Here is a 27,558-nt window from a genome sequence, read left to right on the forward strand (position 1 = left end):
CAATACATCACCTCGGAACAGATCAGAACCGCGTCTCAGATTACATCTGCAGTAATGGGAAATCCATACGGCAAGTGAAGCCCGCTGATAAATATTTGGGAGTTACGCATGGAAAACGGCTGAATTCTTGTATCACAGCATAAACATGTGGTGCTCCATCAGACTATCTCAAGGACACTGATTTTCTCCATTTGTTTACTTTTAGGCAACCTTAAATGCCTCAGCTATAGAATGTTCTTAATATCGTTAATTCAAATTGAGCAAGAAGAATTGCAGAAATGTTGAATTTCATTTCCACGTTTTACTAGCATTATTAGGAAGTGTTCCATCTGACACCCCAGTAGTTTTGCACAGTTCCTCGCTCCAGCAGTGCTGTGAGGTGCAATACCTGGAGCATCGGGCTGTGCTTAATGCTCATTAACTTCTGAGGAAGTGAATCCCACACAGTTCAAAGATAATACCTCACTTAAGATACTGTCAGAAGGGGAAATTACAGACAAAAGTACATTGAATGTTTTTGTTCTTGTGACTAACCATTTACTCCCATGTTATTTGCTCTCCCTGGACCCAGTGCAGCAATGAGCACAGCAGCCATGCAGCAGCAGAGCGTGTCCTGGGGTACCCTGCAGATGCTGGAAGAGGTTAACTGTGGACCTGCAGACCTCAAACTTCCCCACTGGGTGTGTTTGTCTTCCAGCAAATCTTGAATTCAAGTTGTGTAGGAGAAAGTACAAATAATGGGATGGTCTGCAGGCAGGTGTGAGTTCACCACAGGCAACACTGAACTTTGTTCATAAGCAATTCAGGTTATTTTTGAGCTCTAATAAATGTTCATTTATTTATTTAACTTTTTGTAGTTCATGTTATTTTGTGACTAGACAAAGTAAAACACTGAGGAAGTTTCCAAAGGACCAGGCCCAACCCTGGCTCCTGGTGCTGTATCTGCTCCTATTTGGACACCAAAATGATGGATGTGTCATTCTGCCGTGCAAAGTGAGTGTGAAACTGCCCCTGTGAAACAACACCTCTTGGGTAGCTGTGATTTGCATGCAAAGGCCGTTTTTCCTAATTACCTTTCCTGAAAGCTCATGCTAAGATCAGAGAAGTTGAAATCCTCTGCTCATGTATTTTTGACGAATGAGAAAGGGGATGGAGGTGAACTATGGGTTGCACCGTGTTTGTACAGCCCTGCCGGTCCGTTGGTGGCTTTTAGCAGAGTCAGGAGCTGAGGCCGTAGCCCGGTGATGATGCAGCAGCAGGACAGAGTTTGGCTGCCGGCTCCTGGGAGCTTTGCAGCGCTGGCAGGAACACAAAGCAGTACAAACAGCAATACAAACTGCCCGTCCCTGCCGTCAGCAGCTCTCACAATGAATGCAAACAGGGGGCAAATCTGCTGAGTAAGAAGATGCCTTCCCTACAGGGTAACATTAGAAACGATAACACCGAACAGACCAAAAAAAAAAAGAGCTTAGAGCCCCCGTTTCCAAACCAGCTGCCAGCGCGGGGTAAGATCACGCGTGAAGCCGAGAGCTTAAACACTTAGCAGCAGCGTTTGATTTGACGACAGCCGTCGGGCGGCTGCGATCGGCCCGGGCTGGGGGAGGGACGCGCTCCCGGACCGCGTGCTGCTCTGCCGAACCGGGCGGCACTGCACCTGTGCCCGGCCCGCTTGCAAATGACGCCGGTCCCCGCTCTCGGCCCGGTTTCGGAAGGCTGCGGGGGGATGGGGAGCGTCACCGCACGGCGCGGCCCGAGCGGAGCACCGCCCGCGGGGTCCGGCGGGGCGGGGGTCGCTGGAGGCGGCCCAGATGGCGCCAGCTCCCCCCCACCCCTTCCACCGCCCCTCGTGCGCGGGCCGGCTCCTGCCCCCCGCCCGGCCGAGCCTTCCCCGCCCCGGGGGCATTGTCCGCCGCAGCCCGCCCCGTCCAGCCCGGCCCTCCCCCCGGCCGCCCGGCCCTGCCCCTATCCCCCTCTCCTCCCCGAAGGCCAATGGAGACGGGATGCGGAGAGTAGGGCCGGGACGGGCGCGCCGTGGCCGCTCCGTCCGCCCCCTGTCTCCTCCCCTCGGCCGCTGACCGCTCTCTCGCGGCGGCCGGCGGGGCATGCCAGCCGCGTCCCGCTGCATGGCGCTGCTCCGGGCGCTGCTCGGGGCGCTGCTCCTCCCGATGCCAGGTGAGTCCACACGCGCCCGCCGCCGCCGCCCCATTGTCCGCTCCGCTCCGCCGCACGTGGTTCTGTTTATCCGACATCGGCGCCCGCGCGGGACCGGGAGCGGGAGACGGAGCGGGAGACGGAGCGCGAGCGCGGCCCCGCTTTGTTCGCGCCGCGCCACGACGGGGCGGGCGGTGCAGCGCGGAGCGGAGCCCCGCCGGCAGGGGGCGCTCGCGAGCCGCGGGGCGGGCGGTGCGCGGCTGTATGCGGGGCGCGCGCGCGAGGGGCCGAGGGTGGGAGAGCCGTCGGGGGTCCGGCGATCAGCCCCAGAGGGTTCCGCCGAGGACTTCTTGTAAAATTAACCTTTTACGACTCGCCCCGCTCCAGCTCATTTGACAGGCTTGTAAAATTAGCGAGCGCGCTGCCCCGAGCTGTACCGGCAAAACGAAGCTGACACCTGTGCTTCAGCCCCTGCATTAGGGCTGAGCGCCGGGCTCGGCTGCGGCAGCGACCCAAACCCATAGCGCCCATCTCCCCCGAGGGCCCTTGGGTGCAGCTGCAGGGGCACGAGTTCCTCGCAGTCATTATTAGTAAGCTGCACCTCGTGCTGCTCCCAGCTCGCCTCTGAGCTCAGCACCAGCGCATCCCTCCTTACGGCCGACGTCTTTTTCTCTCCCTCAGGAGTGTGGTGCTTTAGTGAACTGTTTTTTGTGAGAGAGCCTCAAGATGTGACTGCCTCCAGGAAGGATGCGGTGCTGTTAGACTGCCAGGCCCGTGGCGAAGCACCTATCACGATTACGTGGCTGAAAAACGGAGGCAAAGTGTCTGAAAATGAAAGGATCTACACCTTATCCAATGGCTCTTTGTACATCAGTGAGGTGGAAGGAAGGAAAGGAGAGCAGTCTGATGAAGGATTTTACCAGTGCTTGGCTCTGAACAAGTACGGAGCCATTCTCAGTCAAAAAAGTCACCTTACACTAGCAAGTAAGTTCTGGCTCTTGTTTGTTAACCTGCTCCCGAGTCTGTGGCTAAAGCTGCTCAACGGTGCAAAGCAACTTACTGCTTTGATGTTTGTGTGCTTGAAAGGAGGAATTCTGCAGAAGGTTTGTTTCTTCTTAAATGTGTAAATATTATGAGCAAAACTTGTCACGGCCCTTTGCAGTCCCTGGCCTGGACAGGGAGGAACAGCCACGTGTGGGATCTCGTGGATGTGGTGCCTTGTGTTGTGCAAGCTGCAGTGCAGAGCTTTGCTGGCATGCGGCCACCCTGCTACAGAAGTTCTGGGTCTTGTTTCTCAAGTGCTGTTCTTGAAGCTTCACCAGGGTTATCTATAAAACCAATCTTTTTTCTTTTCCTTGCTTAATAGCTTGATGTTAAGCTGAGCAGTCTTAGGGATATCTTGGGGCCAGAGCAGGATGATAATAGAGTTGCCCATCTTTGAGATGGGAGGGAGCGGAACAGTTTTCAAGATCTCTGTGAAGACTGATTTACCAATTCCTTGCTGTTCCAATAGATAAGATGAGAGGGAATGGCCTCAAGTTGCACCAGGGGAGGTTCAGGCTGGGTATTAGGACGAACTCCTCTGGAAATGTGGTCAGGCCCTGGCACAAGCTGACCAGGGAGGTGGTGAAGTCGCTGTCCCTGGAGTCATTCAAGAACCACTGAATGATATGGTGAAAATGAAATATGGTACTTAGGGATATATATAATGAAATATGGTACTTAGGGATATGGGTTAGCAGATGGTGTTGGTAGGTGGATGGTTGGACTAGATGATCTTGGAGGTCTTTTCCAACTTAAATGATTCTGTGAGGAGTATGTTCAGCCAAGCAGACACAGGTACTGTCCCTTTTGGAGATACTGCAGGGTACTCTGGCACCAGTGATAAGGGCCTGTTACGCAGTGCCACTAGGGAAGCAAGAATCACAATTGTAGGGCACTCCAGGCCCTTATGCTGGATGAATGGGGAGAGGAATAGTTGCATGTAAGTGTGCTTTTATAGTCTTAACAATCTGACCCTGAGCATGTGCTTGCCTCCGTTTTCTAACCATATTTTAACGTATGGTAAAAGAGTTGTGCACTGCAAACTGAATGCCAGGCCTTTCCCATGACAGTGCAGAGCTTTGCCAGTAGGCTGGAGTCATTTCAAAGAAAGTATAACACAGAGAGTACACAGTTTATGTAGTCTTCTCATGTTCCCTCACTAATAGGACTTAACTGGTGAACTTAATCTAATAGGAAAAGGCTTCCTTTGACCTCTTCAACCCTGTTCTTAGTGGCAAGTTGCACTAAACTGTGGCACCGATACCTTTGTGGAAAACTAGACATTAGTTGTAAATTACAAGTTTATCAAATTCAATCTGAAACTAGTTAATACAGTTGGTACATGATACTCATGTTAACATTCAGGCTTTTCTTAACATCTGTATTTTTTTTCTTCTGTACTTCTGAAGGGATTACAAAAACTAACAGTAAGATATCACAGGAAGGTGTGAAATACTTTCTTCAGTGAGCCAGAGCTTCGGGCACTTGGAAACCAGCCTGGAAGCAGGTGGCTCCAAGATAGCTGATTTTTCTCATGCTACAAGAGGCTGTGAAATCTTAAGTTTTTAAAAACTGTCTATTTATTTCTTTGTATCCTGTATCTTATTCACATACAGGATTAATAGACTCTGCAGTTTTTGGATACTTTTGATTAAATGGTAAATAAAAAAATTGATGTTGATGTTTACATTCACATCATTACGTTTCAGATCGTCAGCACCAAACAGACTGAATAAAGCTGTTCTTGAGAGGGTAGGAATCTTATATTTTAAGTATAAAGCAAAGCAGTAGATAACAGATTCTGTATGTAAAACTGAGGAAAAGTTAGCATCGTTTTAAATCTGAGCTGTTGTAGGCTGAGCACTGTGTTCTTGATGCCAGAGAACTTCTGGAGCAGTGTAGAGCTCTGTAGGTATTAGTGTATCATAGTAATACTCTTGTAGCTTTTTTTTTTTCTTTCCTGAGGCTGTTTCAGAAGGTTTCCTTTTTTTCTTGGAATGCTTATGGGTGATGGAGAAAACATGAAGAGAGAGGATCCACAATGATCCCAGTAGCTGTTGCTGACTTAAAGATTAAGTAGTTAACTAGTGACCAAACATGAAATTATCCTATGCAGCAGTTTGTTCCTTTCGGTCATATTCCAATCTGCTCTGCTTCAGAATGTTGCATCCTTACTGTCAAATGCAAATAAGGCAAATTTGGTATAATTGCCGTTGGTATCATGCAAAATTAGTTTTATATCTCGTTTTTACAGTGGTTCTGCTGGCTGTCATGACTTGGCTGAACTTTTCAGAAGTTTTAAGTGAATGAAATTTCAAGTCTTGTGGGTTTTTTTTTTTTTTAGGCTTGTAGATGTCTTTAGTGGCAGTTGTTAGTCGCTGCAAAAGCAAATTACCTCGTGGACAGGGTATGGAAGGAACCGTACATATTAAAAAGGTGGAGAATAGGCATTAAATGGGCATTCTTTCTTTGGAGGAGAAAAGCAAATGCTCTCTTTAGTCTGTGGTAGCAGCAGGGTGCGAGGATGTTCTTTTACTCTGCCTGGTCAGAGCTTTTGCCAGTAAGCTTATCTTTTGCTTCGGAATTGTAATGTTTAGTGTTGCATTTGGAAACCAATAACTTTAATCTGTCCAAGAGTTTAAGATTTGAACACACAAGGAGATCAGGTCTTGATTTCTAAAGTTAGGAACTGGAAGCTGAAGGTTGCACTCTTGGCAAGAATTCCATTATTCATGTGCAAATTAAGAATTCACAGGGTTAAAAGGTTAGAAACTGGCCAGGATGAGGTTTACCCTTGTGATAAAGAGCAGATGACCCTCATTCATTGGCCAGTGCTTTCATGTAGCTCCTCTGCAAAGTTAGTGATTGCCATGAATTGTTCTTGAGGAATGCAGAAATTCAAATGTGAGCAGGCCTTTCCTTAAGTGTCACTATGGAGCCTTATCTCCTGAGCACATCAGAGTAGGTCTGCAGGGACAGGGTTCCTCCCCAGAGGCCCCAAGGCTTTGCTTTCCTGTTGTTCATCCATGCACAAAAGAATTTGACTAATTTAGGGGGTTTTTTTTGCCTTTTTTTTTTTTTTTCGGTAAGATCCCCCTACTCTTTTGAAGGAAGCTGTGGAGCTGAGGTATCGCTTAGGTAAAAATAAATACACGTTTCAGTACATGCTTGTAGTTGCTTCCAAAGCTGGCTGATTGACACCGGGGGGAGAGAGGGAGGTTCCTGTGTAGCTCTTTGTGAGGCACCATGTGGGGGTGAAATGCTAACAGTGAAGAGTAAATGACTTGCTCAAAATTCATCTTATTGCAGCCACAGTGACTGGGAGAGCTCTGTCTAACTAGAATATAAAAGAAATGTAGAACGTGGAGAAATCCCAAGCACTTTTGGTACAACTTTGAATCAGCTAAAAATCAAGTGAGATTTCTATATCCCTGCATTTTAAATTATGAATAAAAGTTTAACCTCGGTTGATGAACACTGTCTATATTTTAGACTTCCAATGAGGTAACACTAAGAAAAAAAGGAGAAGGAGGAATCATGTTTTGAAGCTAGTAACACAGGCTTTGAGCAGAGATTGGACAGAATATGTATTGTTTATTTCCTTTTCACAACAAGTGGGAACTGGAGTCTTGGATGGATGGAATACACAGAGCTGCGAGGAATATTCCTACATTATTTTATGGTCTGAAATATTTGGCCTAGTGCACGTAGCAGACTACTTTGTGGAGAGTTTGTGCTTTTGCTTACCTGCTGGGGCAGTGATGTGACTTCTGGTCCCATTGCAATGTCAATAATTGGTAATGTTTATGTTTTCATATCCTACATCTCGTCCTCTGCTTTTAAATATTTGATTACTTAAGAGTGCCTCCCACTGAGCTTTATCCTCTACTGTGGCAATCATGCTTTCTTAGCAGTAAACCATGCTTGTTCCAGCTGCTTGTTCCCACTTCTGCATTGTGCCCTTCCTTGTGTGGGCATGGCTACATGTGTGGCTAACAGGACAGGGACTTGGTGAGGGTTAAAATAATAGAATTAAAATAAAATGTTTTTTAACCCAAATGGGTTCCCGGATGTGGTGTGTCATGGAGTCACTCGCATTGGTTCTACTGGTGTAACTGAGAGGAGTGATGTGGAGGGGAGAGGCTTGGTGGAGACAGAAGGCTATTGAAAATTAGATTGCCACAAAAATAAATGTTTATCAAACTGTGTCCTTTATAGAATGTGAACATAGGCAGAAATGTTAACAGCCTTTCTGCTGTTACTTTTTTAAAGTTCATTTAGCATCTTACCTTAAATAAGGGGGTTAACAGCTGTGGTCTAACACAATACACATTTTATTTTGTATGGGATCTGTCATTTGATGTATCCTCCAAATTTTTATACAGTTCACAGGTATGTTTATTTTTGTTCAGTAGTAACACAGAAAGAAAGTTCTCCATTGAGGGTGGGGGCAGAAGGGCACAAGTGGTTTTTTCACTGATGGGGAATGAAGTAGCAAATGGCTGGTGTGGGGAATGGTTTTATATTGAAAGAGATAGCAAGTCTTAATGCTTTAGGACTAGCATGGTTACAGGCACTTTGAGGAAGCTCTTGTTTTTGTTTTTTTTACAAGTACTGCCTTATTGCTATTGGTTTTGATTAGTTGATTTGAGTGTCCTGGTAAGAGAACCTTGATTCCTAAGCTGAGAGTGAATGTGGTTGTTCTTTGGTGTGCTTAATTCCAGTATTAATTCCTAGTGTTCAATTCCTTAAGGCAGGAGGGAGATGTTTAATCTCTCAGTTGGAATGCTGATTGTTGACAGTGAAGAAGAGTAACAAGATTTTTGTTCTTAAATTGAGATACACCGAAGAAATTAAAAATAAAAAAATAAAAGTGTTTTCCATGTTAACACCTTTCCCTCTAGAATTTTCTTGCAGAACTCTCCCAAATATCTTTTTGAGCTGAGCTTCTAAAACAAATGTACAGAAGAAGTTGTCAACTTCCTTTAAGAGATAACCACTACTTACCTTTCTCCTCTCTACCCATTCTTCCAGCAGTAACTGATCTGCACTTGTTAAAACTCTTCTTCCAACTAAAGCTTGTGCTTTTATATCATTGCCAGGATAAAAGAATGTATGAATCTGTCCTTAACACATATGCACGTTTGTTTTATGCTAGAGAAGTAGGCTTTTCAAGGGATTTCTCAATACTTTAGTTTCAGATTTGTCAAGCAATACCAAATTGAGCCATCTTTTGCCCTTGCTTTTCTTCTGAGCTAATATGACCAGAGCCTTTATGTTTTTGTTTGTTTGTTTGTTTTTTACTGGCTTTTATCAGTTTCACTTTATAATGTCTAAGGTTCCTACCAACTTGCTTTTTAAAAGAGTGATCAGTCTTATTGGTGGTGGTCTCTATAGCTTTTAAAACCTTCTCCTGTAGGAGAAATGTTAAAGGAAAAAATGGCACCATACCAGAAGTTGTTCAGAGCTGTGACTAGAGCTGCGATTCTTACCTGGTACAAGTTCTGTGTGTGATGCATGTAGTGAACTATTGAGATTCCTACTGCAGCAAAAGATGCTGTTCTGTTCTTGCAGGATGGTGCTCTTCCCTGACACCCCCTTCTTCCCCCTCCCTCTCTTTCTGCATTTCTTGGTGTAGAAATTGTTGAAAGGGCATTCAGTAAGGCCCCCTTTTGTCAGCCAGCTCTGATTATCCTCAAGAAAAGGATCTCACTCTGAGCAGTTGTTTGCCTAGAGACTTGTTGTCACGTCTTCACAATTTAACAGCTGTGGCTATTGATGGTGTGCAGAACAACTTAAGACAATGACAAAAGAGAATCTTGGAGGAAGAATTTATAAGTTACTAAGCTTTTTCCTACAGAAATGCGGTTGTTTTCATTGTTGGACAAATTTGTGTTTTGTTTTTGAGTGTTTTCCTCATAATTTCATGTATTTCTAAGTCTTACATCCAAAATTGTGAACATTATCTTTTGTTGAGTTTTGCATTGTTTTTTTTTTTTTGTTTTTTTTTTTTGTTCCATCAATAGGCCCAGCTGTTAAATTGGGATTGATTACTTCCAGTCTTTATAACTGGTAATCACCACCTAAGTGAAAAAGTAATCAACAATGTCAAATCTCCACATTTTGTTGAGCAAGTGTGGGTTGTATGGTCGACATTAGTTACCAGGGTCAACCTCTACTTAGCTTTTAAGCAGCAGCATTTTAAACAGTGTCTACATTTTTAAGTTGATTGTCTCAACAATTGAATTAGTGGAGAACAGAATCAAAGTAAAGTGTCTGTTCTGAGCAGTTAGAAATCCATTGGGTAGTCTTCCTATGTCTCTAGTAAAACGTTTTTATTTTTTTGGTATGGATAAAATTGTTACCTTTTTACTGATGTAGATACAGCAGACGTAGAAAGGAGATGGTTATGAAATGACTGGTTTAGCTGTGATTTGTGTAATGAAATTACAACCTTCTCTTCTGTGTTGTTTTCTCTGTAGGTAAAAAGATTTGGAGGGAAATGGCTTTCTTTGTGCGCTACAGGAAAATGTAAATAAGTCATACCAGGCAGATAGATAGACAGAAAGAAAGAGATTTTTTTTTAACTTGATATTTCATAGCTCTTAATTTTTCAATGAAAAATAGAAATTTTTCATTGAAATTTTTCATAGCAATTTTTTCAATGAAATAGAATTTGGTCTTCTTGAGAAGGGAAATCTTTGCTATGTGATATCAATGTGAACATTTGCAAATGTGAAAAAACAACAAAGTGACTTCTGGATAATATATTCTTCGTGTCAAGGCCCTGTTCCAGAAAGCTTATTTCTCAATTGCTTGTCTCTGTTGGACTTCTGAGAGGAGGTTTCTGATACATCAGTTCATCTGCAGTCCAGGGAAAGAGCCATCTAGATATCATTCCCACCTGCTCCCAGGTGCACATAGGTCTGATTTGGGCTTGGGAAGCTCACTTAGGTTCTTCTCATTACCTTAACCCCTCAAATGACATGATGTAGTGTCTTTGTCGGTGCCACTGTTAACACTAAACAACTTTTAAAATTCCTGTTACAATTGGCTGATGAGAAAACTCTGTAGGTTTCTCAGTAGCTAAGCTGCTGAAGAAGTTATGTTCACTTCTGGCTCGGACATTTCATTGTTGCAGTCATATCAGAACACTAGAGTGCAACATGAGAAATGAAATACTGAGAATGAACATGTTATGAGAGTCATAAGAGTGTTGACAAAAAACTTTATGTCCAGAACTGTTACTAGAATTTAATCATCAATTTGAGGCAAAAGTAACAAAATACCGAGATACTATTTTACCATCTCTGGGAGAGTTACAAGGAATGAGTGACTTAAGGATTGGGGAGGGAGAAACTTGGCATGGAGTGGAGCAATTTGGTCTCTGGGAGCCTTAGTTCTTGGGTTTACATTTGTATAAACTGATTTCCTCCCCTGAATAATTAGTAAGAATACACATATATTCCTATACGTTGTTTGAAAATGATCTTATGGAGTTGTTGTTTCTGCTGGTATACAGTGCTTTGAGGAAATACAAACCTGGCCTTGAATGTCTCCAGGGATAGGGCACCCACATCTTTAAGCAGCCTGTTCCACTGCTTCACCACCCTCCGAGTGAAGAATTTATTCTTAACATCTAACCTGAATCTCCCCTCTTTTAGTTTAAATCAATTCCACATTGTCCTGTCACTATCAGACCACGTGGAAAGTTCGTCCCCCTCCTACTTTTAAGCTCCCTTCAAGTACTGCAGTGTCACAGTGAGATTTCCCTGGATCTTTCTCTTCTCCAAGCTAAACAAGCCCAAATCCCTCAACCTTTCTACACAGGAGAGGTGCTGCAGCCCTCTGATCATCTTTGTGTCCTTCCTCTGGACCCATTTCAGCAGGTCTGTATCCTTCCTGTGCTGGGTACTCCAGGCTTTGATGCTTTACTCCAGATGGGCCCTCACTAGGGCAGAGTAGACTAGGACAGTTACCTACCTCTCCCTGCTGGCCACTCCTCTCGATGCAGCCCAAGATACAGTTGGCCTTCCAGGCTGCAAGAGCACATTGCTGGATCATGTCCAGATTTTCATATATCAGGACACTCAACTCCTTCTGTGCAGGCCTGCTCTCAGTGAGTTCTTCTCTCTGTCTGTACTCCTATCTGGGATTGCCTTGACACAAGCACAACACCTCATTAGGTTCTCTTGTGCCCACTTTTCAAGCATGTCCACATCCATCTGGATGGCATCCCTTCCTTCTGTTGTGTCAACTGCACCGCTCAGCTTGGTGTCATCAGCAAACTTGCTGAGGGTGCACTTGATCCCACTGTCTGTGTCACTGATAAAGGTGTTCAAGAGCACCAGTCCCAAGACCCGGGGGAACACCTCTCATGACTGGCCCCAGCCTGGGCATAGAGCGATTTGCAGCAACTCTCTGATTGCAAAGATCCAACTGATTCCTTATCCACTGAACAGTCCAGCCTTCAAATCTGCATCTCGCTAATTTAGAGATAAGGATGTGGTGCAGAACTTTGAATGCACTGTGTTGTAGCCCTGCTCTTTCTGGAAACCTGTCCTTCACTAAGACTGTTAATAGTGGGAAGGAGCATGAGGGCACAAGGATGCTACCTGAGCTACTCATATCCTAAATCTCTGTCATTGTAGGGAGTTAATTTTGATGAAAATTTGTCACGTGATCTTGAGAAATAGTATTAGAAAACAAACACAACTTCAGTTTTCACATGGGATATTTCTTCCTGTCTCTGAGTCTAGACATTGGTTTAAACTAATGAGTGTGTATGTGAAACAACTGAGTAATCTAATTTGACCTTGTATAACATATATATAGAAATTGCTTTGTACATAAATAAAGTAAAATAAAAAAAAGGAACAAAATAAAAACAAAACACACACAAAAACCAGACAATATTAAAAATAAAAAACAACAACCCCAACCTTAGAACATTGAAAATCCAGAGAGCAAGTGGTGGAGGTAAGGGTACTTTTTTTGCAAAGGAATGTGCAAAAATGATAAGTAATCTGCAAATGTGGAAGCCATGCATTTGATTAGCTCAGGAGACACTAAGGTATGGTTACTTTTAAGATAAATTGCTGCAGAATAAAATAGAGATAAGTCATCTGCTCAGTTAAGTCAGTATTAAAGAGAAAAAAAATAGAGATCACTTCTGTAGATGAAAATGACCATCACAGCTCTTCCTCGCAAGACTTTACAGTTGCACTTTGACTTGTATTTTACCATTTTTTTCAGTTGTAGAATTCTAATGAATGAGTTGTATCTCCAGTCCAGTAAGAATTGTGTTTGAAAGTGATGACTTCTTTTAGAGCCCTATTGAAATTCTCCCTGAGCAGTGAGAAATAAAATGTTTGCTGTTTCTGAATTAGGAATGAAATCTGTTGCAAAAAGCACAAATCTAACTACAAAAGAGGGTCTTAAATATGTCTTCTCATCTATATAATCTTCAGAAGACTTTTTTCGTAGTAGCCAGTGTGATGGGAATGATGGTAGGATGGGTTTTATCTCAAAACATTCCTGTTCCTCAAATCAGAATTCAGATAGGAATTGTCTTTGCCAAGCCCATGCTAAAGTAGATGTTAGAGTGTGTGACAGATTCCATTCTGTGTAAGTTTACAGTTCTGCCCTAGATTCGCATGCCTTTCTGAATCATGATTTAATTTTTTTATTTTAGAGAAGAGAATTTATGTCTAATTACAGGCTGTGCTGAGTGGTATGCTGATTGCAAAGCAGTAAAACTTTCCTGGTTCACTAGTATCAGAATATGGTTTTGAAATCACCAGATTCGCCACTGATAAGGGGTACACAAATTACTGCAAGCACTTGAAAGCATAATTTGGTGTTCTTTAATAGATAGCTAGGGGGCAGTTAAACTAACTCTTTTCAGCTTGTAAAGATGTGCATCTTTTATACATTGGTGCCTGAATGTAAGAAACTCAGGGAGATGCTGTAAACGGTGGCAGCTCTGTAGTGGTTTTTTAACATTTTTTGATAGTGTCTTCATACAAGATCCTTGTTCGTGTTGATTAATTACTTTCTTTGTTCTCATTTCATTATCTTGTGCAAACCCCAAGTGTCCTTTTGGTATCCTTGGCAAACTGATAGAATTATAAAAGAAAAAATGCCAGATTCTTAATTGATTGGTGTAATTTTTACACACATGTAATAGCTCATCTATACGCATCCTGATGCACACTTCTTACTTCTGAAGGCTTGCATTGCTCCAAATAACTCTCCGAATCATCCAGCTGAAGTTTTGAGTTCTTATATACATTTAGCCTTGTCAGGTTAAAGAAAAAACACTGGCATAGGATTGGAAAAATAACCTGCTTTTCTATATCCCCTCAACCTCTGCAGCATTAATGTCTCATATGAAATAGTGATGGTCAGCCACCCTTTCTCACACCAGAACCATTACAAATCTATCAAGCGGTTACAGAGCGGACTGTCAGTTCTTTTGAGTTGCATGGTGAGGCACTCACTTCCTGCACACCTAAAAATAGCCTGGAGAGGAGAAAGTATCAAATAGAAAAGCTCTTCATTTCTTTGTTTGTCTGTCTAATATTCAAAATTTTCCCTGCATTTGTGTCCTTTCTGGTGTCCTCACCCTTTCCTAGTTCTCCTGTCAGGCACAGGCTGCTTTTGCTTTCCTTTTTTTTTTTTTTTCTTTCTTTTTTTTTTTTTTTTTAGTAAATTGAATGTCACAAATATGCTGTGATATTGTTTTGGACTTGCAAAACTGCTTCTAGTAACACCAGCCCTCCTCCTTATTCCTGTCTGGTAGCTGGAAGGAGACACTGTTTTCCAGTGGAGCTTATTTTCACAGCTGTGGCAGAGGAGGGAAGTGTCATAAGATACTTTGAGGTCAGTTTTGACCCCAAATTTAGATGAGGCAAAAATGATTGGACAGAAGTATAATATCTTGTCTCAAGTGATCTCGCTGTCATTTTAAAATCAGATAATAATTGTGATTAAGAAAGAGCTGTTTGGATAGCCTTTACAATATACAATATAAAGGACTCGGTGTTACATGATACTGTTTTTTATTCTACGTTTTGTTACAACTGAAAGTTACCAAATAAGCCCTAATGTTTTCAAAGAAGATTTAGAATTGAACTTAAGCTCTCAGAATCTGAAGGAGAGTTCTAAATATTTTTTTCTTTTTTCTTGCTAGTGCAGTCTTTAATAATCACTTGGGTAATTTATCAGCAGATTAACCAGGGTAAATGGTTAAATTACCATTTCACTATCTACACCAACATTCTAGTAAACATCTGATAACTGTAAAAAGTGCCTCAGGCTGAGCTGTGCATTGTGTATGCTCTTTGTAAGGAGAATTCATCGACTATATGAAGCTGTTGTCAGACATCTATCATTCTGTTCATTAAACTTGTCTGTGACATCCGGCAAATTGATGTTAACTGGAAATATTCTATGGGAGTTCTGGCATGACTCTGTCTTACTGCCTGAGGAGAGAGAAACTTTGTACATGATGTGTCCTGAATTACAAGGGTGAAACCTTCCCCTTTGCCTTCCCCAAAAGCATGAATGAGCATTTGACCGTTTCTTTTCCTTTTTTTTTCCCCTTAACCTTCTTTTCCATGCTCATTTATGCAAACAACCCTGTAGACCACAGTTTGCAAGCAGATTTACCATTGATCTTCAGTAGAGACTGAGAATTTATACTGCTTTTGTTAGTTCAGCAGTCTTACTGGGAGGGCAGCTCAATTTTATCATGACTGAACTATATGCAACATATGCAATTTATATACACAAATATATAATACAGATCTTCAGTGCTTCATGCACAGTGGTTCATACAGCTGGTGTATCTGAGCTGTATTCTGATGCACCACACAGTATATTATCAAAATTAATGTTTCATTTGTTTAATATGTGGAGATGTAATTGAGTATGGGGTTTGGTCTCAATAGTAGAGGTTTTGTGGATGTTGTTCCCTCCAGTTGGTGAAGTTTTTTTTTTTTTTTTCATTTTCTCTTTAAGAGTTTGAACCTTGTTCCTAGCAATAATTATGTTTTCTAGTGTTTTGAATTCTTAGATATACTAAACACTAGAAAAGGTAAGTATTCATACAGTGTGCAAGAGATAAAACTATGGAAATTCTGTTAACTTTGCTGGGAGTTTTATAACATTTCCAGCAAATGGCATGTAGTACGTACTTCTAATGGTCATCATCTTCATCTGATACTGTGTATCACTGATTCACATAAAACGTACAGTAGATAACCAGTTGCTGACATAGGTTGTGGCTCCCGTGTATCTCCATGGAAACTGCAACAGATACGAAGAGCACAATGACAGCCTTTTTCAACAGAGCTGCCACCTTTAGCTATGTGCTTTTGGTAGCGAACAAGAGCCTGTATGCCATGCACATACAAGTCTGCACCAGAGGAGGCAACCCACTGTCACCACTGCTGAAATGCACCACCCACTGCCTCACTCTGCTCATGTCCACTTTTGATCTTCATCAGCATTCAGCAAGAGTCGATGAATGTCAATGGGTGCCACTTTTGGCTCGTGAAGAAATTCAGTTCCACCCCTTTGCTTCATCCACACTTCTGTGAGAGGTGCCATTATGCCAGACTGCCCTACTGCTGTTATCTGTCATGCAACAACAGCATGTAATGGAATATTAGTGGGAAGGTTCAACCTCTATTGCTATACCACCAACGTCCACCTCTGATGTTGTAGCCCAACATAATAAAATGGGAGGCATTACTTTTGAAGCAGCCCTCAAATCTGTTGCAGGGCAGTGATTCACTTGGTCTTCTGAAACTGCTGTGGAATGATGAGCAGTATCATGTTTGGAGTGATGAACAATATCTTGTTCATTCTGCTCTTGAGTAGTAAATGTGAAAAATAGGTGCTTTTAACACTTGTTGGTGTTTGGTTCCTGTGTGTAGCTGTCTTTGACAACAAGTAGTGGTTGTTACCAGGATGTCTGCCTACCCGCTAGCATTCCTGTAGTGCTACCTGGTTCCTGTTGTATCAGTGATCTTTCACTACAGGAATGAATGTACAATGAATCTGCCACATAATTGGCTAAAATATTTATTAATGGGCTAAAAACAAGGTTTAGACTGTAAAACCTCCAAACAAAATAGATATCCCCAAATCCATTAGGTAAGATTTTCATCTTTTGAGAAAAGAATAGAGCAGTTGGCGCTTTAAAATATATTGTGTCCCACTACATAATTGTTCAATGGATTAAATGAGTTTATTGATTTTTGCTTCTTTACTGACACACATTTATGAGCAGTTTCTTTGGCACCATAGCCACATGTCAAAGGTCATAACTTTCCTTCACTGTGGAAGAATAAAAGCTTTCAGATGGTGAATCCCTGAAATCCACACAGTGCATTATGGATACACCCCCACTGAGGATTACTGGGATTGCATGACTTTATTTAAAATAAGTGATTGAAATATGCGCAGTAAAAAGAACTATACTTAGATGTCATCAATTAACTGCAGGTAACCATTATCCATGCAAAAGGCAAGGTATCTACTTTGCTAATAGCTGTCACTGTAAGATGCGTGATAGTATATTAGGCTCTTTTATGGTCCTAGATTGTATTGAGAGTAGTTCATTTTAAGAATATAATTAACATTTATCATTAAGAATTTAATAGCACTTCAGCTTAGAAATAGTTCTTCTTTACTTCTAGAGCTGTTTCAAAGACTTAGTAGACTTTGTGCACCAGAGGTGACACTGGAGGTAGATCCTGTTGGGAGAATGAAACACATTCAAAACCCATGGTTTGTGTTTGGGTAAATGCTGGCAGTGTTGATATTTACTTTAATGTCTTCCATTAGTGGAAGTGTGTGGGATTTTTGTCATGTACTGAGTATGAGATTTTACTGATGACATAATCATGAAGCTATTAAAAAAGAAACTCCAATGGAATATAGAGAAGTTTAATTGGTCCAAAAGAGAAAAATCAATCATGCTTTAAACAAAAACTAACACTAGTTTTGAAGTTTTGGAAATGTACACTAAGATACTGTGAATGCCGTGACCCTGGTGCTCATCTGATCAGTAGCCTGGCAGAAAGAATACTTTTGGGGGGGCTGGATAAGATATCAAACTAATGCAGTTAGCTGGGATGAATTTGAACTGGTGTGATCTGTGTGATCTGATAGGTGCTAGTACTGGATTGAAGGTAAATAGGCAATAGTAGTTGGGATTTGTGACTATCTGTGAAGAGTTCATCATATCATTTTTAGGAGCTGTTAGCTGGTAGATCAGTACTACAGCAGAGGGAAGGTGTGACCTGCTGACTGTTTCTTTAACTTAATTTCTGCTTTAGAATAGTCAAAATGTCTAAGTAAAGTGAAATACCTTTCCATCATTTCTATGAAGAACGAAAATTGCCAAACACTGTTGAACTGGTCTGTTGATGCTTCAGTTTTAGCAAAAAACAAATCTTGCTAAAAGTACCAGTGATAACCATTTCTGCTCTATTGATTTCTGCAAACGATGATCTTATTCTAAGCACTGTCTGCTGTTAAACTTACCAAATATTTATACTGCAGGACTGTGGTTGCTAAGTGCTTGACGTGATAATAACCTTTTGGATAGAAATCTGTCACGGCAATGTCCATCCCTTTGATGGATGTCTCTTGTTTGTTTGCTTTTGTACACGTTAGACCTCTGCAGGTCTGTTAATCCCATTCAGCAGCAAATCTAAAGTAAACTACTTTTTCTTTGTTTTTGTTTTTCGTTCGGAAAGCATGGGAATGTCCAGTTGGAGAGCAGTGACATGGGATTTGTTGCAGAAGTGGTCTGGGAGTAGCTTTTCCTGTCAGTATGAATATATCTCAAAAATTGGTCATCCTGTAAATTTTGAGGGAAAAATAATCTAGAAACACAGGAGATGTTGTTTGTGCTGAGCATGTTGCTTGTGGAGGCTGAGATGGGCTTTCCCACTAAGCTGTCCCAGGCAGCTGTGGACTTTTTTAGCTCCTCATTAATTCAGAACTGGAGAAAAAGTGTGATCTAACACTGCTGGGTGAAGCCAGCTGGCATGGAAAGCTGAAGTAAGTGAAAACAAGGGGGTAATTACCTGGAGAGGAAGTTTGGGAGGGGGTGTGGGTGAGGTGGAGGTGTGAGCGGGCTCATGTGTCTGGAGGTCAGGAAGGGGAAGAGAAATGCACCAGAACTAAGAAGCCTGCTGCAGAGTGAGGCCTGGCATTGGCTTAATTTGGAGATGACCATGGATACAAGCTGGGAGCAGGACAGCACCAAGTGACTATGGGCAAGGACTGGCTCAAGTGAAAACGGCAGAACAGAGTGCGCCTTCCAGAGCAACTGATATTCCTCAGTTTGGAATGTGAATCCAGGAGTCTTGTACTTTCCACAGGCACTTCCAAAACACAGAATAATAACCTCACACCCTGCAGAGCTCCAAAGGCCTTAAAATGTATCATCGTTTCAACCAGGAGCTTCTGTATTATGTGACACAAGGCAGGTTGTCCCCACTTTTCACAGAAAGCCTGTGATCATGTGTTTATTTTTTCCCTCGGTGTTTGATGTGAGGCTCTGAGTGTTGATCTTTTGGAGCTGACACCAGCTGGGAGAGCTGTGGTTGCAACATATTGGTACTTTTCAAGGATCACTGTCTTCTGGACACCTAAAATTAGTGAATATTCTGGGCCATCATCCAACTGTTTGTACCCAACAGTAAAATTAAAATAATAATAGAACCTCATCTGAGGTGTTGTGAAAGTACATTAACATTTGTGAAGAACTGTAATTCAGAGCCCTGCAGAAAGGGCCATGGGGAAGTTAATAACTCTTTCTTTGGGGCAGTGCTTAGTAGAGTGCAATAAATAAGGAAAGAGGGAAAACAAAATACTGAATAGATGCTGGTTCCATGAATAGTGGGGAAGTATAATCGTGCAGTTGGATTGTTTTCTAAAGCATGCATATAAACAGAGCAAATCAAGATCCGTAAGCAACTTTTTCTTCAGCTTTCTAACTTCTAAGCACTTGAGTTTGCAAATTTTCATCATGTGTGTACTCATGCATCTAAGAGGCAGATAAACTGAATGCTACATTAGTGGGAAGGCTCTGGGCTTAGCTTCAGCTAAAAATGAAATAAATATTCTTGGAAGTACCAGAGCTTTCTATAGACTTGAGTGTGAGGAAGAAGGCTTGTTATATTGGACTGCCTTCTCCCTGTTGCAAGACCTAAGACAAGTTACTAAGTTTACCGAACTGTGAGGTTCAACCAAAGCTTGGTCTGGTGCCTGAGCACCTATGAAACAATAGCTTTAATTTTATTGGAAAACATTTCATTGAATTGAGGATTATCATTAGCCAAATTTACTCACTAGTGAAGATACTGGAGAGGCCTGTGGCAAGATTTGTAAACCTGTTGGTGAGTGTTTATCACAGTGTAAGCTGACTTACGATGACATTATAACATGGTACTAAGAGGGGCCACATTTCATTTAGACGTTTGACTGCAGTGTAGGCTTGTGCGTGGACAGGACTTCTGTGGGTGCTGAGATGATGTGCTCTCAGGGGTTTGATGGGCCAGCTTTTACTCACTCTGTGATCTGATTCTGAAGAGAAATTGCAATGTTGTTTTTTTTCCTTTGTGTATGAGAGGGGTACATTTTTTGTGGTGTGTGGTTTTAGGTCGGTGCTGAGTGAGGGGTGTGAACTGCAGGGCTGAAGAGAAATTAACACCTGTGGGTTTCACCTCTTCCTTTATCTGGCCAATTTATTTATTTAATTCTATATCATCTCAAATATTTACAAGACACTCCAGTATACAGCCCCCAGTACCGTGTACTTGTTGGACCACAGTTCTTACCTGGAGCCATAGGGTGCTCTTCTGAAAATATAGCTCAGACTTCATAACTTTCATGACTAGAGGACAGACGTTAATTTTTATTTTATTTTATTTTTTCTTCTCTCTCCCTAAATATATTAACATGAAGGATCTCAAAAGCAGTGAAGTACTCAGCACTTTGTGCTTTTGGCACTACTTATGCACCTGGATCCTGCTGGGAATCTGGCACTTCTTGTAGCTGATCTTCTCTGTGTAAGGATGATTTTCACAGGCATGTTTGGTAGCTGGAATTATGATGAGATGTTAAGCATTATTTGTACTTATTTTAATTGTTCTTTTCCCCGCTATGTGGTTGTTGCTGTGTTTGCCATTGTCTTGCATTTACCTAGATAACAGTTGCCTGGCTTTTGACAAACTTGTGAAGAGGAAAGAAGGTGACCACCTGAAACAATAATATCTGTGGCAGAATAGCCTGAGAACTTTAAATAACCAAAAGGGACCGTTTCCAAGGCAGCTTAGTGACCTTTGTATCCCAGAAGCAGGCTATTCATAGAGGCAAAGCTTTTGTCCTGCTTTGACCAGTGGTCAGTGAACTCTGGCAGGCCCCTCAGCTCACCATCTTGGCCCTAGACTAGCAGCTGGTGATTGATTCATTTAACTGTCCAGATTCACATTCTTCTGTCAAGGACTTGTCAAGGAAGAAAAAGGTTCTATGGAGGGCTATTCATTTTACTAAAAGGAAAGGGATGCATTATATGATTGAGTGGATTACTTTTGGGTCAGAAGAGTTCCTGCATTGCTCTGTTTTAATTTGGTCCTCAATCAAAGAGAGATTTAGTTTATCAGCGCAGTGCGGTGCTCATGAAGAGGGACAGATAATTTCAATTCCATCAGTGTATTAGGGCTTTCTGGTGTGTACGTGTTTTCTTTTTTCCTCCTCCTTCCTATGATTTGTTTCCTCCTTTTTTTTTTTTGGTTTTTTTTACTAATCTATAGATTTTTGTGATGTGACAGAGTGTTGAGAACATTAATTTCTATCAACATTGTTCTTAGTTCTTTTGTGTACAATATGTAGTTAGTAATGCTTCTAATACCACTCATATAAATGGTGCTAAGTAATCCAGAAAAGCCTAAAGCAAGGAGAATAAGAATGTGTTGCCTTTGTTTTAGATATGGAAAAAACTGAAAAGAGAATAAATTGTAGAGGATTAAATGAATAGATTATTTACCTGCAGACATCACAGGCAACTGTAAAGCTGAGGCTAGTAACTAGTATCTAGTTCCTATTTTCACCTGATAAACATTTTTTTGTACAAACCCAACATTCTCCAAATGGACAAGAGGGCCATCTGTCCATTTGTCTGATGCTGTTTTTAGAATCCCTTTTGTTAAGCAGAGGAAGATGTTTCTGCTTTAAGAACTTTGAGTCATGTTTTCAATTTTGCAATAAATTTATTAAAAAACTGAGTTGCAGGAGGAAAATGTGTTACCAGTCCATTCTGTTTATCATCCCTTCAGCTGGGACAGGTTCTCTTAGCATTGTTATTATTATTTTTTTTTTGCTGATTCTCATCATAAGGTACTGAGAAAAGAGTTTTGTTGCTTAGCTCCTTCCACTGGAAATAACAGGCATTAAAGAGCTAATTCTGTCAGTTAACCTTCTGTATCTGTTTGAATGAGCATGATGAGCTGTAGCAGATGAAATATGATCTTCAAGTTTCTTTTCCCTACTCATATAAACTTATATTGTTTTGATTTGGCTTACTGAATGCATTATGAGGGATTTCTGATTGGCGTCGGGCCAAGATGTTAAACTGCTGCTGATGAAACTACAAATGTGCAGCGCACAAGAAAATACAGAGGTACTTTGTCTGTTTTTTATCTCCCTCTTTCTGAGGTTAAAGGGAGATTTTTTTTATTTGCTGAGATAAATGAGTGACTTAAACTATCGTAAAAAGAGACAAAGGAGCTCAGATAATCTAACTGTGCTTAACTCTCTTCTGTTATACACTTCTATAGCTGCATCAAAAATTTGGGATAAGTACAGCATCTATTGAATAGGCCTTCTTTGCCACTTGTAGATATTCTTTCATGGGCGATTGGTGATGCTCTTCTCATGTTTGCACTTTGATTTCCTTGGGATTGGTCCCTTTTCTCAGAGCTTTTTTGTTTCAGCCTGGAGCATGGTGTCTGAGATGAGGATACCAGCTTCTGTGCACCGGGTAACAACACTACCTTGGTGCCTTCCGGGTAGCTTTAACTCATGGCCTTGAGCTGGAGAGAAATAATGATTCTTTGAAAATCATGGGAAAGGAAAAGGGGTTGTCATTGTGTATTAGAGTGTCAATAATCTAATAAGCAGAAATATTACTTAGTAGAAAATGGCTACTGGTTTGTGCTGTGACTGGGCAAACTGGAAATCTGACTATTGCCTTCTGCTCAGCAGTTATCAACTGCAGCAAACAGGCTAAAATAGTCACCTTGGGAGGTGAATTCCTCTACAGGCATTTTTTGTTGTTTTTCTCCTTCTCTTTGGTTTTGATATGCAGGTTTTTATGGTACATTCAGATTAAATTTGCAGATTGTTTTCCAGACATGTAAGAGAGTGAGAGAAATACAGGTCAGGAAAAATACGGGCATCTCCATGACATTGCAGGCGCATGATTTTTGTTGGAAGCCACACTTCTGACTTGTGTTACATAACAATTGAAATAGCTGTAAGTTCCTCTCCTTCCCTACCTCCAGAAATATAGCAGATAAGCATTTAATTAGAGCATTTAAATATTTTTCAGCAAATATTCAGTACTGAAAATGCCTATTGTTACTTTGTGTGTGTGTGTGTGTGTGTGTGAATGAGGTTTATTTCTGTCTGCTGCTCTTCATTCAGAATTTTGCTGTTAGTTACTATGCTGCATAGAAAGACTGTTATTGGGAGAGATCTCTGGTCTGTGTGATGCAGTAGGGGGGCATTTGGTGACAGGAAAGAGCTGAAGGCGTTTGGCCCTTGAGAGTGGAGGCATCTTTCCTTTCCCTATGGGAATGCAGCAGTGTTGACATTTGGAGAAGAGGCCAAAGGGCTTGAATTCCCAGCTTCTCTCCCCAACCTTTTGTAGTGAAATTCTGTGTTTCATCCTAGGGTGCTGATTCTGAAACACTATAAGCAAAAAAATGCAGTGTGCTCCTATCTCTCGGGTAGCACTTCTGACAGCCTGAAGACATCCAGCACTGCCATATCAACTTACATTCATTCATATGCGGATGGTGTCAGTTTGCTGCAGTAAGAAATGAAACCTCTTCCTCCTCCTCCTCCTAGATGTGAGGGAAGGCACAGCAGCAGTGGGCAGCGCAGGAATGTGTGGGGCCCCGCTTCTGTCCTGGGATGAGCTCTGCAGTGCTTCCTGTGATTGATGAGCTGGGCAGAGTGAGGTGAAGTGTGGGCACTGCATTCTACTTGGGGTCTGGTTTTGTTTTCGCTGGGAATAGCATTTATTTATTTTTAAAGTTACATGATGGGTAAATAGAAGTCTTTGCCTTCTGCTGGCATCTGCAGTGAAATTCATCGGTCAGAACAGAGCAGCTTCAGAATTTGCAGTGTTGGAGGTTTTTGCTGCATGGTGCTGAAATTGGCTTCTCTGCATTTCACTGAGTGATTATCACATTTTTGTTGCTCCTTTTGGGGCTTTTCTTTGAGGAGCCTGTGAATCATAGTGGTTGATCTTGGTTTTTCTACTTTTATTTTTCTTTGTGATTTTCTTCTTTTTTCTTCCTTTTTTTAAGGTCAGCCGAGGATAGTTGTGAAGGAATGTATCTTTTGTGGCACAGTCCTGCTTGTGTTCTGATCCTTCTCATTGTAAAGTGCAAAACTGTGCTGGATGTTTTCCGTGCAACAGTTGGGCTATTAAGCAGAACTAATTCTTCACAGAATGGCAACAGCTCCAAAGAAAGGCATCTGTAGGATTAAGCATAGGTACTGGAAGGCGGTCACTTGGCAAACTGCTGAAGGAAAGCAGTCCTTCCTCGCAAGGGAGAAACTGATGTGTTCTTTCTCCTGAATGCATGCAGCCACACAAGTTGAGCAGCTTTGAAGCTGGTTAATGTGGCTTACTGTGTGCCTTTTCTGTACTATTTCCTGCATTTCTTGTCTGCAGAGAAGCAGAGGGGAATTCCTTGATAAGTGGGTTAGCATATACTGTGGCCACACACTGTTGCCTGGATATTAGATAAAGCTGAGAGGGGAAAGCCTCAGCTGGGGAGCCTTCAGAAGTGAAAAGATCAAATCCCTCATGCCTGTTAACATGATTCAGGGTGGATCACTTATGCTATCAATAAAATGTTGAACATACAAAACCACGTATCTAAGTCTCAGTCTTTGCTTTCCTTGAAATCAGCGCTAGTGATAAACTCCTAAGGTGTTTATGTGTCTGGTTTTGTTAGGAGGGATTGTGGTGCTATTTCTTTTGCCATTTATTAAGTGATTGAGGTGAGGTAACATGATGTGTATAGTCATATGAATAGCTTACATATAATTTCAAGAGCTGGAAAGCATTGTTGCAATATCATTGGCTGCTTTGATAAGATGAAATAGAAAAACTTGTGTTTTTGATTCCTGGACTTCCTTCCTTCAGATTAAGAAATTTGATATTTGTTACTGTAATGTGATTCACCTGGTCATTTCAGTCTTGCTCTGAGGGCACCTGATGGGCAGGAGAGTAAACAGTAAAATGAAGCATTGATGAACTGCTAGGATGACAGTTAGGATCCACTGTTACTTTCTCTAGCACATTGGTGCTGTCCGTGATGCCATTATTGTCACAGTTATGTCAATATGTCAAGAATAACAAGCTCTCTTTGTTCCAGCAGTCTGCAGTAGGAAGATGTGCAGTCTAGTTGTCAGATTGTACTTTAATATTCTTGCATGCGTATCTCTGTGTTTAAAAGAGAGCTTTTTGAAAGATGGCTATCCACTTCTGAAGAGCCAGATTTTTTTAATTGTTTTGATGTTCTTAACATACAGCAGACATGTAAATCACACTTTCCAAAATTTGTGGTGAATGTATGCTACAAAAGGAAGCAGCATCTTTATTCATAAAGCCCCATGTATCATGAGTTCACAATATTACTTTTGACTTTGAAAAAAATGGATCACTATCTTAGAGATCTCTAGTCCTAAGATGCTTATTATAATAATTATGGATACACTGGGTTATTTTGTAAAAGGAGAGCTTAAACAGCCAGCCATATGTTCATATGGTGAAAGCCTGGTGTGCCATTTGATCCATCATGTGCCCAGAAAACAAATATTTACAGGACTGAATGCCTCTGAGTATAAAGAAACAGCAACAGTAAAGCTTAATTCTGACTTCAGACGTCCATTTTCAAAACCTCCTCACCAAAGGGAGGCTTTACAGAACCACACAAATCATTTGTTCTTTTTTTTTCTCTGAAGCAACCAAAGGTGATGCTCTCTCTTTGAGACCCTGTCTCCAGACTTTCACTTATAAAGAACTTCTGCAGAGGGGAGGACAGTTTTATTTTGTTTTTAATAAAAAATTTAAAATGAATTTTTGAAGCATCAGGACATATAAGGAAAAGGTTATTCTCACTTCTTCCTAGGGATTTAAAAACAACCTTACCTTGTAAAGTTTCTTCTCCTTTTGTGTCAGTTAACTTCTTCTCCATTGGAGTCCTCCTATTCTCTTTACTTTCAACAGTGGGATACGTCAGAAAACTTGTACTCAACAGTTTCCATTCAGTAAGCCAGTAGTATACTTTCCTACTTTCAGGATGCTGTAGGAAAGAAAAATAAACTATGGGTGCGTTGCCCTAAAAACCTAGTCAAGATTGCCTGCTTGACTTCCAAGTTTTCAGGGTAAGAAGGGTACTACACATGAAAATTCATACTGGTTGATTTTGACAAGCTTGTGATTAGAGCTGTGTATCTGTATGTGTGGTCAGAAGCAGCTTTACAGAATCTAGCCCCAGCCCAAATGGTTGGAGAGCTTAGTTACCTTCAGTGGACATATTCAGCCTTGGTTATTCCTGTACAGATTTTAAAGTGATCGTTTGTCAGCCACTGCATTAGGAGCTTTAAAGAAAAGAGCAGGGAGACCTGAAAGTGTTAGGGGAAACAAATGAGACTACAGCTGACATCTCCAAGGGAACTTTTGTTCGAGGGTGCTCAGGCTGTTGACCTCTTTGCTTCTCCATTTCATTGCTTTTAGATGATAGTATTCTTCAGTACTGGAGAAGTAGTGACTGGGCAAATTTTTTTGGGTGGAGGGTGGTAAGGACTCCATTTTATATTGCTGTGCTAAGATTTTAATGCAGTTTTTAAAACAGTTTTTAATTTTAAAAAATATTCTTTATATATGAAGCTAATTATTACTTTTTATTTTCCCACTTCGAGAGATTGTAGTGCAATTCTAAGTAATCTACATCTTAGCATAATTTCATACACTGATTTCCAAACTACTTTGGTGCCTGTTAGCAACAGTGAGAGGAAAGGATAACACTAAAGGACAACTTGTTCTGTTTTTTCTTTTTTTTTCCTTTTTTCTCCTTGTACCTTCTTCACTTTGTTCAGTTTTAGTGGTAGAAGGAAGTGTGTGATGGGTTAGGAGTAAATGTTTCTGCAATAAGGTGGCTGGAAATTTCAAAAGAACAGTGTCTTCCAAATGTAATTGACTCGTGATGTAAGGCAAAACTGCAGCAAGCTCTGGGAAGGAGCTCACTCATTAGCTTAGCAATCAGGACTTCGAGAAGATTTGACCAGAGCGGTAATAATGAATTGAGGATAGCAGAAAGGATAGATGGCCCAAATCCTTACTCATTAGCTCATGTGGGGTCTTCATGGTACGTATCAGTGAAAGCTGTCTAATCACCCCTATATAGAGCAGATTTTGGTGTATCCAAAACTCAAAATGTGATTTTGAGAGAGTGTCATGACTAATGCCTCTGAAATATATACTGCTTACCTACAACGTGCCAGTACTACTCCTTGAGCTGAAACATGTAGGGCATGTGTTTAAAGGACCTGTTTTGTCTATAGGAAATGTCAAATTTTGTGCCTGTTCCTGACTCATTCTCCATGTTTGTTTTTCAATGGTGTTTCTGATTCTGTTTTTGCAATATCTGGCTGTTGATTTATTTATTATAATCTATGTTTGTATTTTCATTTGAAGATATGGCATACTTAACATTCATTTAAAAACAATATAGAAACATAAAAAACAAACAAAAACCCAACAACTTTAATAGAATCTGAACAATCTCCGTTTCTCTCTAATCTTCCCGCTCTCCCTCTGATCTCAAAAAGGCAGTACATGCCAGAGGTCTGGAATAGTACATACGTCACCTAGGTACTTGATTAGGGAGATTGTATTTTCACAGTAAAATATCCCTTACCTTTAGGATAGGGCTTTGATTCAAAGCCCATTGATATCAAGGATACAACTGCCTAGTGGTGTCAGTGGAAGAAGTGGGTAATAAATTGTCAGTAAACTTTAACACGCATTCTCTC

General features: G+C 41.3%; 1 protein-coding gene across 1 annotated transcript in view; it reads left to right on the forward strand.

Annotated features, from left to right (window-relative positions):
• The first annotated feature begins 2,102 nt into the window (after positions 1–2,102).
• Positions 2,103–27,558, forward strand: part of PRTG (protogenin) — a 77,305-nt gene continuing 51,849 nt past the window's right edge. The window contains exons 1-2 of the mRNA XM_065733766.1: positions 2,103–2,172; positions 2,833–3,135. Of these exons, the coding sequence (XP_065589838.1) occupies positions 2,103–2,172; positions 2,833–3,135 (373 nt within the window). The remainder of the gene's footprint in view (positions 2,173–2,832; positions 3,136–27,558) is intronic.

Source organism: Cyrtonyx montezumae, unplaced genomic scaffold (genome assembly GCF_038088225.1).
Source record: "Cyrtonyx montezumae isolate F1298 unplaced genomic scaffold, pur_monq_1.0 scaffold_17, whole genome shotgun sequence".
Classification (NCBI taxonomy): Eukaryota; Metazoa; Chordata; class Aves; order Galliformes; family Odontophoridae; genus Cyrtonyx; species Cyrtonyx montezumae.